At 40.6% G+C, this 22,482-nt stretch overlaps 1 protein-coding gene across 4 annotated transcripts in view; it reads right to left on the bottom strand.

Annotated features, from left to right (window-relative positions):
- Positions 1 to 1,729: 1,729 nt before the first annotated feature.
- Positions 1,730 to 22,482, bottom strand: part of RPS6KA6 (ribosomal protein S6 kinase A6) — a 36,323-nt gene continuing 15,570 nt past the window's right edge. For 3 of the 4 annotated variants that reach the window (XM_063170809.1, XM_063170811.1, XM_063170812.1), the window contains exons 6-22: positions 21,582 to 21,661; positions 18,660 to 18,766; positions 18,359 to 18,396; positions 17,179 to 17,321; positions 16,351 to 16,421; positions 14,995 to 15,083; positions 14,505 to 14,569; positions 13,673 to 13,775; positions 12,502 to 12,626; positions 12,093 to 12,218; positions 11,566 to 11,655; positions 10,818 to 10,976; positions 9,926 to 10,087; positions 9,457 to 9,533; positions 8,624 to 8,741; positions 7,441 to 7,581; positions 1,730 to 6,659 (exon numbers count right to left, since the gene is read on the bottom strand). In XM_063170809.1, the coding sequence (XP_063026879.1) occupies positions 6,534 to 6,659; positions 7,441 to 7,581; positions 8,624 to 8,741; positions 9,457 to 9,533; positions 9,926 to 10,087; positions 10,818 to 10,976; positions 11,566 to 11,655; positions 12,093 to 12,218; positions 12,502 to 12,626; positions 13,673 to 13,775; positions 14,505 to 14,569; positions 14,995 to 15,083; positions 16,351 to 16,421; positions 17,179 to 17,321; positions 18,359 to 18,396; positions 18,660 to 18,766; positions 21,582 to 21,661 (1,820 nt within the window). In that variant the 3' untranslated portion in view covers positions 1,730 to 6,533. The remainder of the gene's footprint in view (positions 6,660 to 7,440; positions 7,582 to 8,623; positions 8,742 to 9,456; positions 9,534 to 9,925; positions 10,088 to 10,817; positions 10,977 to 11,565; positions 11,656 to 12,092; positions 12,219 to 12,501; positions 12,627 to 13,672; positions 13,776 to 14,504; positions 14,570 to 14,994; positions 15,084 to 16,350; positions 16,422 to 17,178; positions 17,322 to 18,358; positions 18,397 to 18,659; positions 18,767 to 21,581; positions 21,662 to 22,482) is intronic. The other variant, XM_063170810.1, reaches the window with a different exon arrangement.

Below are 22,482 nucleotides of genomic sequence, written 5' to 3' on the forward strand. Positions count from 1 at the left end.
CCCTTTAATTAAGAGATATCCCTCCCTCTGTAATTCCAGCCATCCCTGAAGAGATCAGGACACAAACCTGGATGCTGAGGGCCACAAGAGCCTGAAATAAGGAATTTGCACCATCAACCAGCACTAGGGCATTACACTTCTTGTTTAAACCCAGCTTGGTACAGGATTGCTCTGGGGTAGAACTCTCTGCATGCCAAACCAGCTATGGAGAGTTAAAGCTTTGCTCCAAGGCTGGAAATGCAAACAACCCCAAGAGGAGGGAGCTGCAAGGGAGCCCCTGCCCAAGCAGTGCCTTAAGGGGCTGCAGAACTGACCTCACCTCTGCCCAAAGCTTTCTGTGGCTTCCAAGAGGCCCACAAGAAGCCCTAACCTCTGAGACAAGTCCCCCAGAGGTTCTGGAGGGAAATTGTTTAACAAAAGTTAAAATAAATACAGTTAAATCAGTATTTTGGCAAAACTGCCAGCAGACACTTGCTACCTCTTCCTCCTATAGCTGGGGCAAGCAAAGGTGGGACATCTTTACCTTAAAATATTTTGCACCCCATTAAAAAACCCAAAAGAGATGTGGGAAGGTGCCTCTTACAGTCATAAAGCTTCAGAGATGAATCATGGGGAAAACAGCTCCTGAGAACCAAAATTTGCAGGAAAACAAAGAGCAGGATGTAATTAAAGCACATTCTGGAGTCTTTTTTAACACTTGGCTCATCCCTGTTCCTGGTTTCTCCAAATGCAGTCAGGTTGGCTTTTAATCCATGCCTTGTCTCCTCCCACCCAGCAACACCTTCACCAAGCCTGCAGATCTCAATACCTGAGACTCAGGGCTTCCAAAAATTATTTTAATGGTTTTGTCCAATTTGATTAATTTTTCCTGCCTGACTTGAATGATATCAAACAAATTATCACAATCTGGGAAACTTGTACCTGCTTGTACCTCCTCTGTGGCTCCAGTCCCCCCTTTCTTCTGCCACCAGTGTCTTGTGTGAGCGAACAGCACCTGAGGCAAAGGTGGGAAAACCTTCCTGTGCATTCAAAAAAATAAAGTATCTATAAACCACTGTGAATACCAACAGCACCAGCACTTATCAAATACCTCAGGAGGATTTTAAACCCAGTTTTTAATGTCATTCCTGCCAATTGTAATGCAAGCATCTATTTTCAAAGGATCAGATTTTTGCAGGAAAATTATTTCCTCTTAATATAGGGAGTCAAATTCAATAGACTTTATTAGACAAGTTTTATAGATTTTATATGTAAAAAGCACAGAGGTAGATGATCCCACCCTGAGGTAATACATCAATCCTACCACTGAATGTCTGTTTTGCTGCAAGTATGGCATGAAACACTTGACTGAATATCAATTTATAAATAGCTCTTGATGTATGTGAGATTTTTGGCAAGGTTTATGAAATAATTCATATACATTTAATTTAGGAATGTTTGCTCATTGTTTTTTATATCCATTTGAAAAACAGAAGCAAGCAAACTTCCAAAGCAGAAGTGATGGATTTCTGTCAATTACCAAATGTTATGAATTTGCAACTCTTTTATTCTAGTACTCAGGGAACTGCCAGCTAATTAAAACTGTACCTTTATGATTATTCAGGGAGTTTGACAAAAATAAATACAATTTTAAAGTTGTCTTTGGTGTTCTGTAATTGAAGGCAGCAGTGCCAAGAGAAAAACACCACTGCACTGCCAGACCCAGCCTTGCAAGAAGAGGAGAACGTAGTACAATGCAAACTTTAATGTCAATATATACAGAGCTTTAAAGAAAACATTTCTTTTAAAATTAAATGAAATAAATACAGTATGATACAAAATCCACAATATGCTTAAGAGAAGGAAATGACAGTTACAATATCTGAGAACGGGGACCTTGTGTAGAGTCTCATCTTTGAAGTACCTCAGAGCATGGAATTCATTGCACACTGTTCTCAATTAATGCCCTTTATGGAGATTCAGCCACGTGCCAGCAGTTTCAGCTCTAACCAGAGCATCAGTGCAAGATGCCAAAGTGCTTGGGACATTAAGACAACGCAATTAATTAATGAATTAATTAGCAAACACTGCTCAAAAGCCTAATGAAAACACCCAAACCTGAACACTTGGTCCTGCAAAGCAGATCCACCTCCAGCACCCTCGTGTGAAAAACCCCACAAGAGAATTCAGGGTTATTCAAACTCACTACTGGTAATAAGCTACTGCTCAAAAATTAATAATTAAGAGATACTTAATTGATTATATCTTTTAAAGCTTTCAGAGAAAGTTTGCTTTCATTACACAGGAAAAATCTCAAGAAAATCAGCTGCTGATGATTTTGTGGGAGACTTTCTAATTAGGCAAATTATTGTAATACTCAATCAGCTTCAGCCATACATTAAGGGTGAGGGTTTTCAAATTTGTATCCATTCTTCTATTCCCAAGGAACAGTAGAATCTGGAGGAGCAAATATTTAAAAATAACTGGAGCAGGGACAGACGTTGATGCAGAAGGTTGGTGTGGTGTGAATGAAGTGCAGGGGTGTTACCAACAGCTACCAGTGCACACCTCAAAGAGCTTTGGAACAAACTTTTAAGGAGAATTTTATGCTTTTAACCCTACAACCCTACAATAGGATTACATAAGGACTCTATTACTCCACAGTTTCAGAAGCTTTCTGGAAACTTTAAGAAAAAACTGCTCCTCCCTCCTCTCCCACAAATATTTGCTAACTTTTAGTTCTGGTTAGGAATGAAAAGCTTAAGTGCTACAGAAATACATAAAACCCTGTGTTTGCATTGATGTTTTAGCCTAATTTCACTGATACAAACCAGGAGAATTATTATAACCTTGTGTAATTAACTTAACACAGTTCTACAGACCAGTCTCTAAGTACACTACCAGGAACTCCCACCTGCTGAAGTTTGCCAGAGGTTATTTTAATTATTGGACCGCTGAAGATCAGCTTTGGAAAAGGAATTAAAACATGGAAGACAGAATTCAAGCTCAACATGACTGACTTGGGTGAGGTTTTGGATGTCTTCTCTGGCTGCAAGAACATTCCAACAACAGAGGCCCCAAAGGAAGAGCAGGCTCAGCCCCTGCACCTCCTGCCCTGGGCAAGGGGAATTCACTGATTCTGAACAAAATGGGAAAAAGAAGAAAAGCACACAAGCCACAGATCAGGGCTGGACTGGACCCAACCAGGAGAGCTCCAAGGAAGGGCCCTGTGACCCCACCATGGGCTCACTGTGGCGCCACTGCAGTTTCTGGATGTGGAACAGGAATACAACAGAGCTCCTCCCTTTATACCCAAGGGATAACTGAGGGTACAAACTGAGATATCCTGGGGTGAAAGAACAGCAGCAGAGTCCTGAGCCCACTCCAGCTCCAGGGGGAATCTGTGTGCACCAGAGCTGGAACTGCTAATGATCATCACCAAACACCAGAGCAGGAGCTTTTCTGGCAGGAAGCCATGGCCAAAATCTTCTATAATTCAAGATTTAGTTCTGTGGAAATTCCTTTAGTCTGAATGCCTACTTCTGTGTAATTATGAACCTTTCTGAAAATTTCACATTTTTTTCTGACTCAGTAAGGCAGTAAGAACATCACCAGTTTGTAAACTTGAACTGTGCCCAGATGACAGAAATAATTTCCACCAACCTTTTACTACAGCCAGAGAACTTTCCCAGTACCTGCTCTTCCATCTCAAACCTTTGCCTGACAGCCCATGAGCAGACCATGCTGCTTTTAGATATCAAAACCTAAGCTGGGAAAGAAAGGGATGAGAAACAGGCAAGGAATTCCCAAAGGAGCCTCACAAAGATGATCCTTAAATACAGTAAAAGTAAACTGCAAGTGAACTCTGTGTTCCTGCATATCCCAAATATTTCCAGGACTGATATGCTGAAATAGAGCAAGGGAATTTTCCCCCTAAATAAGGATTCTAAGTGGCATACCAGGGTACACTGGCCTGTCAAGATATAACACATCCATATGTTTTCCCCACAATAAAACAACTTTGTAATGTTGTTTTTACCCCTGAAGTACCACTTGCACTAAAGGCCAGCAGTGATATAAAACAAGGGTAACTTTCCAGGAAATGTTTCAAATACTCAGCAATGAATCAGAACATCCATCTTGTTTGTGTTCTTTTCCTCTCACCACCTTTGTGCTGCACATCAAGAACAACTTGAGTCCCTTCAGCTGCTTCCAACTGCTCTTGTGCAAAATGCTTTTAAGGTGCTTATTCTGTGGTGCTTCTAAGCAAGCTAAAAGAAAATACCAACAGAAACACTGTTAAATGATTCATGGTAAAGCCATTAAAGACCAGCTGCTGCCTTACAGGAAAGCTGAAGACAATTCAGGTTTGACATTTCCATTGTATTCCAGGCCTTGCATTACCTCTTATCCCCACCACAGCTTTCAGGACTACATTTCAACCCACAGTACACCTTGATCTGGGCTCAGGGGGTTTAATTTCCATCACTTTTTCCTTTTTTTTGAGTGAATTCAAATTCTTCTGGCAGTCATCTTTAAATTTATATTAAAATGACCCTGACAGAGTGTTAGACAAGAGGTTTCCAGGCATTCTTGCTGGAAAAAGTCTTCATTAAGGAAAAGGAGGATGAAGCAGCTGCAAAAGGGGCAGATTTTGTATTAAACAAAGAGCTTTCCAGGAAGCAGTTGTGTTCTTTGATAAATTTTCAAGCATTTCAAACAGGCACCTCAAAACTAGGCACAGATGGCCCCTAAAGCTTCCAACATCTATCAACCACTCAAGAAATTCCATCTGGGGATGTTTTGTGTGATACAAAGAGCACACCTATGTTTACTATATCATTAAGTCTCAAATCTACAAATATTCATACCTAACTATTTGGCCAGATAATGTCCATCTTCCCCCACCACAACAGAAGAAAGCAGCTTATCTAAAAGTATTTCCAACACCACCAAGTCCTTCACAGGTATAAGCAAAGACCAGCCAACAACTCTTGTGAGATGTGAGTGATCACCACCACTCCTGGTGCTTGGGCCAGAATTCTCCTGGAAGTTTTTTTTTTTTTGCTGTCTCAAAACACTGATTTCTGCCAGCCCTGGGGTCTTGCATTTGAAAATTCAATGATGACAAATGAGTCTGAACTATGTTTGAGTTCTGGTCACTTCACAGCCTAATGTCACTAATGTATTTAATATTTATAATCACCCTGCTATGTCACTACAACTGCTCAGTGTCTACAACTTTTGAAAACACTTCTAAGTGTATTTCTGAATGAACTACCAGCAGTTAGCATTGGTTTGGAGTCAGGAAACCCCAAGGTAATTCTGGCCCTGAAATGAATTTCCTCTCCATCCCAGCATTTGGGAACAGCTGCAGTCCAAACAACAAACAGAGAGGGTGAGTGAGTGCTGGCCACAGGATGCTGAAAGGAATTTGTCCATAACTGTGAAATTTCTTGGTCAGAATTCCCTTATCTGGGCACACAGCAAGGCTTATTTATTTTCCCAAGCTACCCCTACAGTTAGGCAAAGAGAATTTTGCATTTCTGTTCTGTAATATTTGTACATGCAGCGAGAGAGTCAGAGAGAAGCAACCTTCTATTAAAAAAAACCAAATAAATAAAAAATAAACCCCAAGTGCCAAGTTGGTTATAATAAAGTGTCAGTTTGTCTCATATGCCAAACAAACCTAATATTGGGTGTATTTAGTGGAAAGACTGCTGAGGAAAATTACACAGTAGCTGTATTAATGGATGGGAAATATAACTAACAAAGGATTGAGCTGCATGATTTGTTCTGAAGTGGCACCAATGTTTCTGAGAGCCTGAATTTTACAGTTTATGCACAAAATGACTTCCTCCAGCTCAGTGCAGGACACAATTTGTGATAACAACCAGAAATGCTTGTTTTTCTGTCAGAGGCCATAACCAGCATTTCTTTTGGGTCACAAGAGATCAAATTTAAGTGCAGGAGCTTGCACATCCCTTTGGTTCTCCTCAGTTCCTGGCACCATGCAAACACAGACCTACCAAATCAACAGGGATGAATTAACTCTGGCACATCACATTGCTCAACTCTGCATAAGAGTCATGGACAAGGGAAAGGAATTGAGTTGAATCAATGAAGTGCCCAATTACAAAATGAAGAATTTGCCCTTCACAGCAGGGTCTGAGGGTGTGAAGCAAGAAAACTCACACTGACACTTTATGTACAACTTGGTCGTTGGCAACGGTCCCCTAAACCATATTTTTTTTAAACTGAACCCAGCAAAACTATACAGAATGTGAAAGAATATTTGCAACAGATCTCAAAGGACAGTGTAGAGAAATTCATTATGGTGTACCTGATGTTTAAATTAACTTAACAGATACGGCCTGTAAAACGAACACAGTATGAACCTGTGGATTTTTTTTTTCTTTTTAAAAAAAGGACTTTTACAGAATTCAAGTAGTGTAGCAGGAAACCATAGATGCCTTTTGATCACAGGTCAGGCAAAATAGAGCCACTTGTTGGGTTTCCCCCTTGCTTGTGTCTGCTCAGGTGTCCCAGTGGATCTATAAGTCTGTGGATGTGAGCTTTTTCATGCTCCGTCGCTGAGCTAAACTGGAGGCTGCCACAGGCTCCAGCACTGGCTGAAATGTCTTGTGGTTCAGTGCAGAATATGTAGCAGCCATGGCTCCCTAGGGAAAAAGGAAATATGTCATAATAATTCATGTATGTAGAAGTTTTCAGCAGAAAATAAAGCAATTAAACATTAAATATTCAATTAACTCCATTAAAACCAAACAAGACTTGTGACAGGTCATGTGAATTCTCTGAAATTTGTTAGGGAAAATAAAAATCTGTTGTTGAACCCTTCCAATGTCTTAGCATGGGTACCTGACATTTCTTTTTGTTTTGCATTTCCTTTACATCCCTCAGGTGCAAGATTCATCTGTTAATGTAGGTCAGAATTTGTATCTTTCAAGCCAGATTAGCACCAATTTCTCCAACACAGCCACTTCAGTGCCCACTCAGGTCCTGACTTCAGACACAGCTCAAGAACTGCCTTACAGAAACCACACACAAAAATCTCTTACCCTGCACTGAGGGGGAATAATTATTAACAATAATCATTTACTAATTTATTTTGTGGAGGGACCTTATACAAGGGTATGTAGAGCCAGGACAAGGGGAATGGTTTCCCACTGCCAGAGGGCAGGATTAGGGGGATACCGGGAAGGAATTCTGCCCTGTGAGGGTGGGCAGGCCCTGGCACAGGGTGCCCAGAGCAGCTGTGGCTGCCCCTGGGTCCCTGGCAGTGCCCAAGGCCAGGCTGGGCAGGGCTTGGAGCAGCCTGGGACAGTGGAAGGTGTCCCTGCCCATGGCAGGGGGTGGATGGTTCAGCTTTAAGGTCCCTCCCAACCCAAACCATTCCACCATTCCATGAGTATTTCTCACTATGTAACTTGGTGCCTTTACCTTTACTAGATGAGGGGCATCTTGCCTGTTGAGCTGGTAATGAGGCAGCTGGTCCCTGCAGGCAATCCACGAGTGCTTCAGCACCTGCTCGGCCGTGTAGCGCTGGTGGGGATCCACGTGCAGCATGTGTGACAACAAATCCTGCAGGGCAGGGAACACAAACACTGCTCAGTGCAAGGCATCTCAGGTGGCCTTGGAAGCAGCAGGGATGGCAGCAGTGAGAGAAGCACCCTGTGTGGAGGGGTTTACACAATGCCAGCACACAGAGAGCAGCACACAAACGGGATCATTCTGTGCCCTGACACTGCAGAAGCTCAGAACAATGTGTGGTACTATTGGGGCAGCTCAACAGAGCCAGCCTTGATTGCAAAGCAACTCACTGTTGTGCCTTTCATGTTTGTTATGAATATAATCTTTAAAAGACTAGAAATCCTATTCAAATGGAGCAGGCAGATTTTATGGAGGAATGCTATTATTTGTAAATCTCTCTCTCCTTTTTCACTCTGCACTTTGGGCTCTGCTGCCTCCTTACTACAAATGAATTCAGGGACAGTGAGACACCAGCAAGGAATTTTTCCTTCAAGAAACCACATAAAGCATAAAGCCAACAGCAATGGACACTTGTTTTTGCCTGTTAGAAGCATTAGCAACAAGCTACTGATTAATTACAACGTTGGTCCAAAGGAGAGGTGGGTGGGAAGGGCACAGAACAGAGACAGCAACAGTTTGAAATAAAACCAAAATATGAGCAAGCTGACAGAATGTTCCCTTTGTTTTAGGTACAAAATGTGAAGCATTCTTAAATACACAGAAGTGAATTTCTCATGCTAAGACAGCAAGAGCCAACAAGCATTCTGAATCACTCCTACTGAAATGAACAATAGTGCAGTTCCAGAGGACTGGGAAAAAATATTTAAACATTAATATTTAATATTAAGGCTGGTCTTTTTTAAAAGGTAACACTGGTGATTAAGATGCCCACAGAGTGGGTCAACACCATCCCAGGGAATCTATATTCATTACAGATGGAGCCTTTAAATAAAATGTTGGAGCAGATATCCTTCCCTGCAATGAAGTCTGCAGATCATAAACACAAACTCCACTTACAGAGCAGTCTAGCTGATAAAGCTCAGTAGATTTCATTGGAATTCTACAAAAATATAAAACCAAAACACATTTACACCTTTGCTGCATCTGAAACAGTGTCCCAGTTGCCTCCACTTAGAGAGAATTTTCCACTGCCTATCCGTACTAGGATCTCCTCAGGAGTATCATTGGGACCATTGGCAAATGGAGTATAGCTGGGGAGAGAAAAAAAACAACAAAACACTTTGTTACAGATAAAAACTGCAAGAAATTGGTAAAATCTCGTGAATCAGTCAATATCCCACTGCCAACAGAAATAAATCTACATATATGAATATATATACAGAGCACAGAATATATACACATGCTATTAAATATTAACATTTCTCACATTTAATGGGAAGTACAGATTTATCAAGAGAATAGTTTCCAATAGACAGGATTTAGTCATAGGACTAAAAACCTGCTCTTTTTCTGCTGGAGAAGGATTCAGCAAACATCTCTCATTTGGCCACTAGATGCTTCCTAGAGCTTCCTCAGGTTTGGATGCTGAGGAAACTCCAGAGATCCCAACCCAGAGTGTTCCCCACAGGAATGCAGCAGGGGCAGGGACACAAGGTGAGCAAAGTGGATGGGGTGGAAGGACAAGAGGTTGGAGGGGAAAGACAAACCCATCTCTTATTTTCACAGACTCAATTCCCTCCTGAAAAGTGGGAGAAGTCTTTGGCACCTCCAAGTCCTGCACTGGGAAGAGAAACCTTGATCCTACTCTGAGCTAAACGTGGATTGTTTGGCTTTGACTCAGAGCTGCCTGTCCCACCTGTGTCTGTGTCATTCCATCAGCCAATGCCTCACCATTTCTATGGAAGCAAGGACTCAGGCAACATTCTGGGATTTAAGGTAAACAAAACAGCTCAGAAATATTCTCACCCTGCCAACATTGTGTAAAGGAGAACTCCCAAGCTCCATATGTCACAAGCAGCATCATATCCCTGTCTCATGAGAACCTATGAAACAAAGAGTGTTAAATTCTTGTCATATATTAAAAAAAACACCCCAAAACAACACCACAGCCTAGGGAAGGGTAAGATCATCCCTGATCATGTGAGAGATTATTGACTTTCTAATATACAAGTTGCAGTAAACACCACCAACATTTCTTGTTCCCAGATCATCTCTTAAGATTTTCAAAAGGCTCACATCTTATTTTTGAGGGTGGACTCTGCTGTTTTTAAAGCAGGTTTATTATAAACACATGTACTCATGTTTAAAAAGCATGTGTGATTATATTTAAAGAAAAGTAGCAGAATTGTTGAGGTTTTTTTCCAAGCATTGCTGAAAAGTTTTAGCATCTGACACACCAAAAACAGCACAAAGAAAACAGAGCAGCTTGAAATACCTCTGGTGCCACGAAGTTTGCAGTGTAGCAGGGAGTTAGAAGCAGTCCATTCTCTCCTCGAAGTTGTTTTGCAAATCCAAAATCACAAATCCTGATAGAATCAGCATTGTTTGAATCATCAGTGTACAAAATATTACTGGGTTTAAGGTCTCGGTGCACCACCTATAAGCAAAGACATTTGAAAAGCCATCATTTAGGAGAAGCAGGTACATTTGTTTATAATTTACAAAAGCTGTTCTGTAGATTAATATACTTATGAGAGTTTTAAAGAATTATAGTACCCAAAAATTCTGGTTCAAGTAATGTAATAAAAACCTCCTGGCTCATAATGCAACTGGAACCAACATCACCATTTGGCAACAAGAACAGGAAAAAAATCTGCAGTTTCATAAAATGCAGAGTCCAAAGGCTTTGCCAGCATAACGGCACAAGTTGTTTCTGTTATTCACCTTTGTGATAAAATACAAAACCTCTTAGCAGGAAAACAAGTCAAGCAAAGCACAGAGGGCAGGGGAGTAGTGACTGCAAGCTGTGCCAGGGCTGTGGCTGGCAGGGCTCACTCACTCACTCTCACTCACCCCCTGGCAGTGCAGGCAGTCCATCACTCACTCACTCTCACTCACCCCCTGGCAGTGCAGGCAGTCCATCACTCACTCACTCACTCACCCCCTGGCAGTGCAGGCAGTCCCTCACTCCCTCACTCACCCCCTGGCAGTGCAGGCAGTCCCTCACTCCCTCACTCACCCCCTGGCAGTGCAGGCAGTCCCTCTCACTCTCACTCACCCCCTGGCAGTGCAGGCAGTCCCTCCCTCCCTCACTCACCCCCTGGCAGTGCAGGCAGTCCCTCACTCACCCCCTGGCAGTGCAGGCAGTGCCTCCCTCCCTCACTCACCCCCTGGCAGTGCAGGTAGTCCACGGTCTTGGCGATGGTGAAGAGCACCGCGCTCGCCTCCCGCTCTGAGAAGAATTTCTGCCGCAGGATCCGGTCCAGCAGCTCCCCTCCCTTCATCAGCTCTGTCACCAGGTAGATGAATCTGCCATCATCATACACCTGGGGACAGGTTTAACAGGGCACTCACACTCAGAGCATTCTGACAGAGCCAACATCTGCAGTTCCACGTGCCCACAAATCCCCTCCTCCCACAGCAGGGGCTGCCAGAGCAGGGAGGGCAAGGCAGCTCCTGTGTCACCCTGGGAGCTCATGACTCAAGCTGTTAATTCATCACTCTCCATTCAAGCTGTTAATTCATCACTCTGAGTTATTTAGTGATTTTTTTTTGTGTAAGAGTTGCTGTTAGAAAAAGAGAGCAGCCCCACACTCCTGAACTGCTCTTCCCTTCCATTGCAAGCCACTGCTTTCTCAGGTTACCAACACATTGGCTGCTCCTTTGAAACAAGAAGAAATCTGGCATTTCTAACCTTTACATCATTCCTCACTTCAAGCTGCTTAAACAGCCTTTAGAAAAATTAATATCAGGACAATGTTGTGTTTTGAGACACTCCCTCTACTGTTACATACTGCTCTCCCAGTAGATTTTTCTATGTAAAAGAAATTTAATGAATCCAAATAAACTGCCTACATCTGCATTTATTTTTTTCAGCACTGTCTAATAAGAGGCAGCAGAAAAGGAGGTACATACATCCTTTAAAGTAATAATGTTTGGATGTTGCCCATAACGCATGAGAATCTCGATTTCTTCTGAGGGATCCCTTTTGCTTTTATCAATTATCTGCAAAAAATAACAGGAAAAACAACTTGCATAAACAAGTTATTAAATATAGACATTTTTTGCATTTATATTCTCATTTCAACAACAGAATAAAAAATTCTAGAGTTCATTACTTCTTTCTAATCATGAGCAATTCATCCTCCAGCTTCTCATCCCATTTATTCATTTCTTGCTCTGTCCTTGTTAAAATTCCATCATTAATGCAGCCTGTCCTGCTCCACTGAACAAGGAAATGCATTGGGCTGAAGCATCACTAATTCCCTGCAGCCCAGTTCCACTTTGTGAATCTCACTTTATTTCAGGTGTTCCTGTACAGTATTTTTAGCTTCCAAGACTGTAACTTATAAACTCATAAAAACACAGCAAATGGAAAACTCACAAATTTAAGTTTACAAAACTACTATCCAATATTTTCAGAGTGGAATTGATGCCAGTACCTTCACAGCAAACTCCATGTTTGTAGCTATGTGGATACATCTCTTGCAAACAGAGTAGGAGCCCACACCAATATCTTCCTTCAGTTCATAGACATCAGTGAACTGTGCACTGTTTCCATGAAGCTGCTTTAAAAAAACAGGCAAGTGGTTATCTAAAGCAACAGGATCCTCTTTGCCATTACACTGGTACCAACAGCAGAAGTTTCTCCTGCTTGCTCATGATTTTTCTTTGAAATTCTGCCTTCAAAAAAACAGTAACTCACTTTTTAAAATTAAAAATACCCTATGGAAGTATTTAATGAGACACATTTTATAACAGTCTCCTCAACAAAGCAAGAAGAACTGTAAATACTGAGCATTGGTCAGTCTTTGGCATGCCAAGGAGGTTTCCCAAAAAGCAAAACATTACCTGGACTATGGGCAGGATGTTGGTGAGGGGTGATATTTTATGGTCTTCTACAGTAGTAGTTGCAACAAAACTGAATCCCTTGAAGAGCTGGTGGGCATTTGCACTGGGTGGGACCCCTGGAGAATCTGGGGCACACAGACACACAGGGTTAGTGTGGTACAGCCAGCAAGGCCATTTCAGAGCATTCAGGACAGGGATGTTACGAAAATCATCTTGAGGGAAGGGAAGCAAACAAGAGGAACATCAATGTTAAATAATAAATAAAACTTCTGATTTGTTATCTGAGCTCCCTTCCTTCAGTAACAAACACAAACAAGTACTCCATAATTTTATCTAAAACTGCAAAGCACTGCAGGAATTTATATATGAACACATGTTTTAAGGAATAAGTTTATTGAAACAGAACTACTTATGGAAAAGAAATAAAGATCATTATCTTGTGCTCAACAGCTTTGTAACACAGAAGAGCAACAACAGAATGTGCTGCTTCAGTGGTGAATGAGCTGCTGGCAAGGCACAAGTGAGGCAACACAACAATATCCAATTAGTAAATCTTCACTGAAAAGATACCCCTGAATTATTAGAATTAAGTTTTCCTCAGGTTATATTCCGTGCACCTCTGAATTCACTGTCTGAAACCTCACAGTGAGCACAGCTCAATAACTTTGTGTAGCCTATTAAGAGCACAAACCTCCTCCAAACAATCATGAGAAGAGGGTTTAAAAGCTGGATGCAGCAGGAAAGAAAAAAGGTCACAAAAGAAAACCTGAAGTGAAACTTGAAGCAGACCAAGAAATTATAACAGTTAATGCTTCTTAAAGCAAGGCATTGTCAATGCAATACTGACCCTAAAAAGAATCACTGTTGCAATCCAATTGAGTTTAATATTGAATACTTCCCCTCAAACACTGCAGCCTGGCTTGAATCATAACTAGAAACCATAGTCCAGCTTTTAATATTCCGTTTATTTTTTTCTTCCTGAGTTAATGATTAGCAAAATATTCAAAGAACAGAGACCTGCTGAGGGGAACATCCTCCTTCAAAGCACTGGAACCCTGCTGCATCCTTTGCTTTTAACTTTGTCCTCCCTGGCTTTCCTGCTTGTTGTTTTAGCATTAATTTGACCCTCCTGTCCCACAAACCTCACCAATTTATAGCCATGCACAGCTACCTTTTGGTGTTTTTGCTGTGAATTCTGGATCAAAACAGAAAGTATCTTCTGGCTTTCCAGAGGCAGGTTTGAATGGAGGCTGAATTTCTCTTCTGAACAGTTTCTGAAAGAGAAGGACAAACATTTAAGGGTCACTGAAGCTTCCATGGGTGCTGTTATTTTGCCAAGATAAATGGTAAAGGACAAAGATTTCAACCTTTGTCAGGCACATTCCTGTGGGCAAGAACTGCCCATTCTCAAAGCTCTATTCCAGGTGTTTCCAAATCCACCCAAATAAATCAGGGAAAGATCTCAAATCTGCAATAAATCCCATTTGCAGCTAAGGAACAGAAAACCTCATGTCAAAAGATGCGAAATTTAGGAAGTTCTAAGAGCATTTCCTTGCTATTTCTCTCCTCCTTTCAGATCTAGTTTTTGCAGTTTTTTTTTTAATTTAACCCTTCTGCACAAAAGCATACAGTATATTTTAGTTTAAAAATACAAACCAACTAACCAATCAAAACATAGGAAAGGGACAGACCCTTCCTGCAGGATTCCTGGGAACACCAGCAGCCTCTCCCAACTAGAAATGCTCCAATGGATCATTTCAGCTTGAGAATGCTGCAACTCTTAATTATTTAAAAAGTAAATGCACAATTTGTAATTAATACTCTCTATCTGCAGTCAATACTGCAGCTCCAGATGCCAAGGAATTGGAGGAGAAGGCAGGATGTGCCAGGCAGCAGTAATGCAGTGTTTGCTGTGCCCTATTCAGATGTAAATACTTCTACAAATGCTACAACACACAGAAAAATCAGCAACAGCTTTATCATTCAGATCCTTTTGTACTCACATTCCAGTCAACAGTAGAAAAAAAAGGATGTCTCTTGATTTCTTCAACTCCATCTGAACCAGCTCCTGAACAAAAGAAAGGCTGTAGTTAACACACTTGGTAAAGACTTTGAAGATTGCACTAAAAATTAGTTCATTTCCAAAAAGTTTGCACAGAGGTGATTATTTGAGGGAACTGTGAATCCTGAAATATTCCATGGATGTAAAATACCCAGGGAAGCAAAGAGAGCAGAATACTGACACTGTATTTATTTATATAGATTAATACAGTGTCAATATTCTTTGCTGGCATGCTGTCACAGCTTTGGCTCACTCCCAAGTCACTGATCCCACATTTTGACCATTCCTTGGCCAAACCCTGGAAGCCATGACCCAAACTAACAGGAAATGGTACCCAAATGTTACTGATCACCCAGAGCTTGAGAGTCTCTAGCAACTGCTTTTCTTTGAAATAAAAAGTTAGGCTGAGTTGATTATTTAAATAAACCAACCTAATCTATTTGATGGATTTCTTTTAAACAACATCCTCAGGAGACTTTGTGCTTCAGGGCTGAGGAACTGAGGCATTCCCAGCTTTGCTCTAAAAGAAAACAGAGAACAAGTCAGAGGAAGAAACTTATCTTAGTAAAAACTGTCTACATAGATTTCACTGCACAGTTTGATGTATCAAGGATCTATTCCAAAGCCTTGTAGAGAGCACACACTTAACTCATCAACTTTTTAAGTTTCCTGTTATAGGAGTGGTTTAAAATAAAACCCAGAGAACAAACACATCACACCAAAACCACCAAACCCCACCCAAGCAAGCTTTCTGCTGAAACAGAGTAAAATAGTTATCTTAGGAACATGTAAGTATTTTCAAAGGTATCTTCATGTCACCAGGAGGTTTTTACCAAAATAATACCAGTAACAGAAGAGACTCACCAAATGCCCAATTACCTGTCCTTGAGGTGATTGCTACTATTCCTCCAGGGCTCATTGAGCCATCATATAAAAGCTCACTGACTTTAGCATTTATTGTATTTAATGAAAACTCTAAAGCCAAGCAGGAAATGCCTGTGCAGCACTGCAGCATCACTGGGAGCTGCAGGGAGGCAGCTCAAGGTCTGAGCCATCCTTTCACAGGCAGCAGCACCAGGAACTCCCACTCAGGGCAACTCCAAGTGCCCTGTGCTGGCAAGAACTGAGTTTCTCCCTCCTCCCCTTCCCCATCACCCCTCAGAGGGCCCAAGGCTCTGCCTGTGCCACGAGGAAACTCTCCTAGCTGAGCACAGACAGATGAGAACATATTTGCCCAACAGCTCCCCTCAGTGAGCACCAGCTCACCCAGTCTGTCCAGTCCAGCAGCTTCTGCTGTAACTGGGGCAATTGAAATGAGAATTTGAGCACGTAAGGGCTCTCCACACATCTCTACACAAAGCAACACCTGATCAGCTGCTGCTTACAAAACAAGGTGTGCTGTAACAGTAGCAAGGGAGTGTAACAACAACAGAGTGTAAATCAAGCTGCTCTCAGTCACTGCACTGTTCTTATCTTCATTATACGCCCACAATCAAAGTACAAATCCATCCCTGAGATTTTAATTGCTGGGGATACTTAATGGTACTTGACAGCCTGGCATCTAAAGCTTATCAAGGGGCTTTGCTGTGTGTTCCTGTTGCAGCTCAGTGCTCTCAGAATCATAAAATGCTTTGAGCTGGAAGGGACCTTAAAGCTCATCTTGCTCCACCCCCTGCCACGGGGACACCTTCCACAAGACCAGCCTGCACAAGGAGTTACAACAAGCTACTAAAACATGTTTAAAATGACATTTTTGGACTTCTGAAAAAGAAAGGAGATGTACTTACTTCAGTATCATATTCATAGTCTCATTTCGATCTTTACCTTGGAATGGCAGGGTACCAGTGAGCATTTCAAACTGGAAAGAACAAATGTTAATCTAAATCAACACTTCTTCCCCCAACTGCTGAAACAAAGTGTTAAACACTGCACTCTTTCCTACCTCTACACCTCACTGGTTGAACTTTGCAAATATTATGGAAATGTTCCCAAATCTAAAATTCTGCTCTCACTTACAGTTTATATGGTAAGAACAGTGGCATGTCTAGCATGATGATGATGGAGGAATATTATACATCAAGAAGGTACTTGAAAGTAATAAAATCTCCTCCAAAACCAATTTTAGATGTTGCCATATCCCAAAAACTGCAAGAATGGTAAACTCTAGAACAGTGGTTTACTTTTCAAGTCCATCTCCATGGCAGGCTGATGCTCTAACACACCCCAGGAAGGGCAGAAGCGGCAGCAGTTACTGACTTATCTCACTTCTCCACTCCAGCATTCCTTCCACAGGCTCACTCTCACAGAAATCCCATTAATATTCCTTCAAACCAAGCCTTCAAGCCTGTTTTTAAGTTTAACTATCAAGTAACATGCAAAGTAAAAACACAAAGTGAAGTCTCACTCTGACTACAACTGGTTTTAACTACTAAAACAACAACCCAGGATTTTTCAGCTGCCTGATAAACATTCTTAGAGGTGAAAAATCAATTTTATTCCACCCAGTAGCAATTCAGTGTCCCCTTTACCCAAGCATCCCTAAGCAGAACTGGACAAGCTTATTCTAAGTGCATTTGTGTGAGCTTAGCAAGGGAAGCAAGAGGCAAATACAGTACCATGAGGACCCCAAAGGACCACCAGTCAGCACTCTGGTTGTGCCCTCGCCTGTTTACCACCTCAGGAGCCATGTACTCTACAGTACCACAGAAAGAATAGGCCTTCTTCTCTTGGTCTACTGATTCCTTGCTGAGTCCAAAGTCTACAACAGCACCACAAGAACACAGCCAGTAAAGAATGGCAGGGGAACAGAAATAAATCAATAGATGGTAACTCAAAATGCAAGCGTTGAGAGGTTTGGGTTGGTTATTTTCAGAAATGTGATTAGCACAGCTCTCCATGAAACAAGAGACTGCAGGTATCTGGAGAGAGCACATTTCATCTACTACACACCTCCAAACCATTCTAAAAGTCATTAAATTCATGATTAGCCATCAAAGTTATTACTGAATTAACATGGCATTTGAAATCCTACACCTTTAGAGCTCTAAAACACTCAGAAGTTCTCATTTTCTCTGTTTACTGCCTGCTTTATTCACACAAAAAATTGGATAAAAGTAAAAATCAGTTTCAAAGGGAATGCAGCCGGCATGGTCTGGTATTACTGAATGATAAATAAATAAAATCACACTAAGAATATTGGTGTTACATAAGGCAACATGGTTCTGTAACCTGCCTCAAGTTCAGTACAGAACAGCCCTGCATTCCCAGAATATTTCATTCCCAGAACATTTTCCTTGTTGTGGATACACAAGTCCTTGACACTCATTTCTCAAACATCCTTTTTTTACAGGAGAAAATCATTGCTAATCAATGCTCCCATCCATTGTTTCCACTTTCAGAAGGAAGTGACAAATTTAGGATTGAATTGTGTTTAAATATAGCAGAATTTTAAAAGGTATGCATTTCATAAACCTGATCTCCATCACCATTATTCTATCAAGTCTTTGAGGCTTTAAAAAACATTTTCTCTTGGAATCTAAGAGCAATATCTTAGATTAAACTATATGATGAAATCTCTAGTACAAAATTATCACAGTCAATGTAATTTAAAGCTTCCAGAAATTTACAGTAACTTGTTTTCTAAACTGTCTTTTATATTCATCATTTCTAGAATATATGTATTTGGATTGTTCCTTACAGAACTATTTTCTGCAATTTTACATGCATTTAAAATTGATAATACAGAAACTCAAAAAAACTCATTTACAAAGAAATGTATGAATGAGTGGTGCCTACCTGTTAACTTGATATGTCCTGCTTCATCAAGCAAAATGCTGAAAATTAAAATTCACATTCACCAAAACACATAAAGATCAATACTTACAGAAAACATTTAAAATATAAGTTAAAAATTATGACATTAAATTCTGTTATTTTTTAAATGAGCTAATATTATTTCATTTAAACCACAGATATGTGGTTTACATTTTGTATTTGTTTACAAAGGCTTAACAAAAATAGTTGTAATTTTTTACAGTGGAAAATGCAAAGCAACAACAGAATACACATAATAGTGGTAAAATACATTTTACTTTACTTTTCTGGCTTCAGGTCCCTGTACACAATTCCCAAGCTGTGAAGGTGATCCAAAGCAAGGGCCAGTTCTGCGAGGTAGAATTTCACATCTTCCTCTGTAAACATAACCTAATAAGAACTGTATAGATTTACCTTCTGATCTTGTCTTCAGTTTTTAAAACTGCAATCTAAAAAATATATACTCCTGTCTGCCTAGATTTCAAACTTAGCTTTCAAAGTCCCTTGTGAACTCATAATTCATGAGTTCAGCCAAGAGAAATGATTTACTAATATCCGTTAATTATAAAGTATACAAAGAACTACCTGCAATACTTAAATAAAAGCATTACTGCAGAGCATTAATTAACTTTTAGATAATAAATTAATTGTTATATTTGGTGTAATTGACACCCAGCACTCCTCCTGCCACAAACCCAGTTTTCCACTGCATCATAAAATTTAATATATGGCTGCTGTATTGGGTGAGTGTGAATTCACATCAACAACATTTAGAAAAAAAAAGCAAAAATCATTTAGGAAAAAAACATGGAGAATAAATCACTGGTGGCAATAACAGTGACAGCCTGGGAACCTGCTCTGCTCTTAGGAAAAAAACTATTACAGAACCCTGGTGAGACACTGAAATATTGATGTTACTTCTAGAGCAGAGATGCACTTCTGTCCTGAGCACTCCACAGGTTGTTTTAATTTAATGTACAAAACTCTGCCTGCTTTGGCTCTTGTCATGTTCTATAGATTTCTCTGGAGGAGCTTGGAATCTTTAAAGGACTGAATTTGGGCTTTAAGGGAACTATTCCTTTATTTGCTGAATCCAGCAGGATTCCAAGCTCCTCCAGTAATTTCTAGAACATGACAAGAGCCAAAGCAGGCAGAGTTTTTATATTAAATTAAAGCAACCTGTGGAGTGCTCAGGACAGAAGTGCAGTGCAGCCACTCAGTCACTGCTGGGCTCCCTGGTTCCTGAGCTCTGCATTGCCCAGGTGTGATCTGATCTCCAGGCTCAGAATATTCCTGATTTCCATAATGACAGGGGCTGACCTCGGGTGAACAATGAAGCTGTGACACTCCACACAGTGTCACCTTCCCACCTCTAAAAATCTCTGGGTTTCACCTCTTGCAAAAGAGCAAAGGGAAACCTTGGATTTCATTGTTACCCCTTGGATTTCGTTATTACTCCTTGGATTTCGTTATTACTCCTTGGAGCAGCCGAAATGCAAATCTCAGAATATAATGATGCTAAATGCTAATCTGCCATCTCCCCATAATGACATGCAAAGCTGTTCTCTGGGTCAAGTCAAACATGATGCAAGTCAGCTCCATTAAATATTACCAGTAAGAACTTCATTACACACTCATCTCACTGCCACAGCTGAAACTCTCATACCCACATTAGAATTTAAAGACCAACAAAATAACTTCAATAACTTTAATAACTTCATACTAAACCAAATGAATTTAAAATAATCCTGGTGTGCAGAGTATAGAGTGCCACAGGGAATTTATCCTCATGTGCATTGTCCACGGACTTTTGAAACTACTTCCCATTCCCACCAGAAAATAAAAACCTGATTTTTTCATATTTATGTACATAAAAGCCAGTATAAAAGGTAACTTAAGTGTTCCAAAAAACAGGGGGTCTTAACAGTAAGAAAACTTGAGAATTATGAATTCGTGATTCTCACAGGGAACACCTCTCTCTTTCAACCCCCAGCAAGAGTCCTCATGGACAGCATCCCTTATTTGAGATGTTCCATGGGGACAATCCCAGCTGGGTTAGTGCAAGAGAACAGCTCCTCCTGCTATTCCACAACTCCCTCTGGAATTGGACATTCCAAATCAAAGCCTGACCTCTTTCCTACCTCCTGCTCCAATAACCCAGGACAAGTTGGTCACTTGAAGTTTCTAACAGCCATTTTAGCTTCCAGATTAATTAATTCTGAGCTCAATTCTTAGATATAATCACTGTGTTACCAATCTCAGCTTTTAACAAAAATGCCTTTAAATTCTCTCTCTTTTGCCTGTTCCTAAAGGAAAATCTTTATTTTTATGAGAAGTATAAGGGGAAAAAACTCTCCTGGCCTTACATACTGGGAATAAACAACCTCCCCCATGCCATGAAAAAAATCAGATAACACAGTTTTCTCATTTAAGAAAGTGGCTTTTCCAGTGCTTTGGCAATATAAATGGATTTACAGTGGTGAAAACACTGAAAACCTCACTTGCTGTGAAGCTGTTGAGAAACTGCCATTAAAAATTTAGATCTTTATAAAAGGTTTGCCATAAGAAAATAAAAGTCTTCTAAACGTGTTCATAACACTTAAGGTAACATGTGATAAATATTTGATGGCAAATGTTTTAAAAAAACAACAACAGCCTGTAGCTGCATCCCATCCCCTCCTCTGGAGCTCTCCCTCCAGGAAACCAAAATAGAAATGAAAAATTCAAGGTCCAGTTGTGTGGCAGGGCTGGATGGAGGGGAGTGAGCTCAGAAGCACTTTGTGCTCCCACTCTGTGGGATTCAGGATGAGCACTGGCATTGCAGCACCAGGCAATTTTACAGTGCAGCAGAAAGCTCTCAGGGCTGCAGGATTCCAGGAGCACCTAAGCTGACTAAGAGCATGAGAACTACACATCCCCTTCCCTCAGTGCTAAATATTCATTTACTTCAGTTGTGTTTCCAAGCAACAAAACATTTTTAGACAAAAGAACTGTACTTTGCAGATGCCAAATTAAAACTTGGGCTACTCATCACTAAACACTCAGGTTTCTTAAGGATAGAACAGAATCTAGGATATGTAAGGAAAGCCCAAAAGTTATTAAAAACTTCACTACGACAAAAAAAATGGGAAAACAGGTTTAGAAGGTACCAACAAAACCCAACCCCTGTCTAAGAGTGAGTGGAGATAAAATTTTAGGTACTTACCTCTTTGGATAATCGTGTGAATACATCTCCTCCCCTGAGAAAATCCAATATTAAATAGAGCTTCCCTTCAGTCTGAAAGGCTTAAAAAAAATTTAAAAAAGTAAATAAAAATCAATAGTTGTATGACAAAGCTACAAAACAAATCTGAATGATTTTACAAGTAGGAAATTTCAATCACAGGCAATACTTTTGCTTGTGGAAGTGAAATAATTCAGCACATGAGGTAATTTATTGAATGATTCCTTGCTTCTTCACAGAAGAAAATCTTAGTCATGAAAGATGATTAAAATAATGTTCTTTTATTTCTCCTTTGTCAAAGAGGGAAGCAGCAAGGACATCAATTACTGTGGTTTGGTTTAAATCAATGCAAAATACAAAACCTCTGCAGAACTTGAACATAAAGATTCAGAAAGTTCTTACAAGAGCACATGTAGCCACATTTCTCTTCACAGAGAAAAGCAAGGCACAACTTCCCAAGAATATTCCTGAGATTCACATTCTCTGAATCTCAGAGAAAGGAAAAACAATCCTTATTTGCTGTGCCTGTGTTTGTGCAATAGCAGAATGCAATATGGAGACTGTTTACCCAAAGTGAGGGTGTTCTGTTTCCTTGGCCTGTCAGGGCCAGGTGTGTGTGTCAGGTCTGTTGGGTGACAGTCACGAGTTCTGTGCAGTTGAGTGCTTGGCAGATTCAGTTTAGATGTCATGCAATACAGTATAGAATAATATAGGATAATAAAGCAATTAATTAGCCTTCTGATAAGATGGAGTCCTCCTCATCATTCCTCCCGGACATCAGGGGTGAAAATATCCACTATAAAACTTCTCTATAGCCATGTATTTACACTCCTTTTTTATTTTCCCCAGTTGCTAGAAGCTAATGTGGGCCCTCCACAAGTGA

The sequence above is a fragment of the Melospiza melodia genome, chromosome 16, assembly GCF_035770615.1.
Source record: "Melospiza melodia melodia isolate bMelMel2 chromosome 16, bMelMel2.pri, whole genome shotgun sequence".
Lineage (NCBI taxonomy): Eukaryota > Metazoa > Chordata > Aves > Passeriformes > Passerellidae > Melospiza > Melospiza melodia.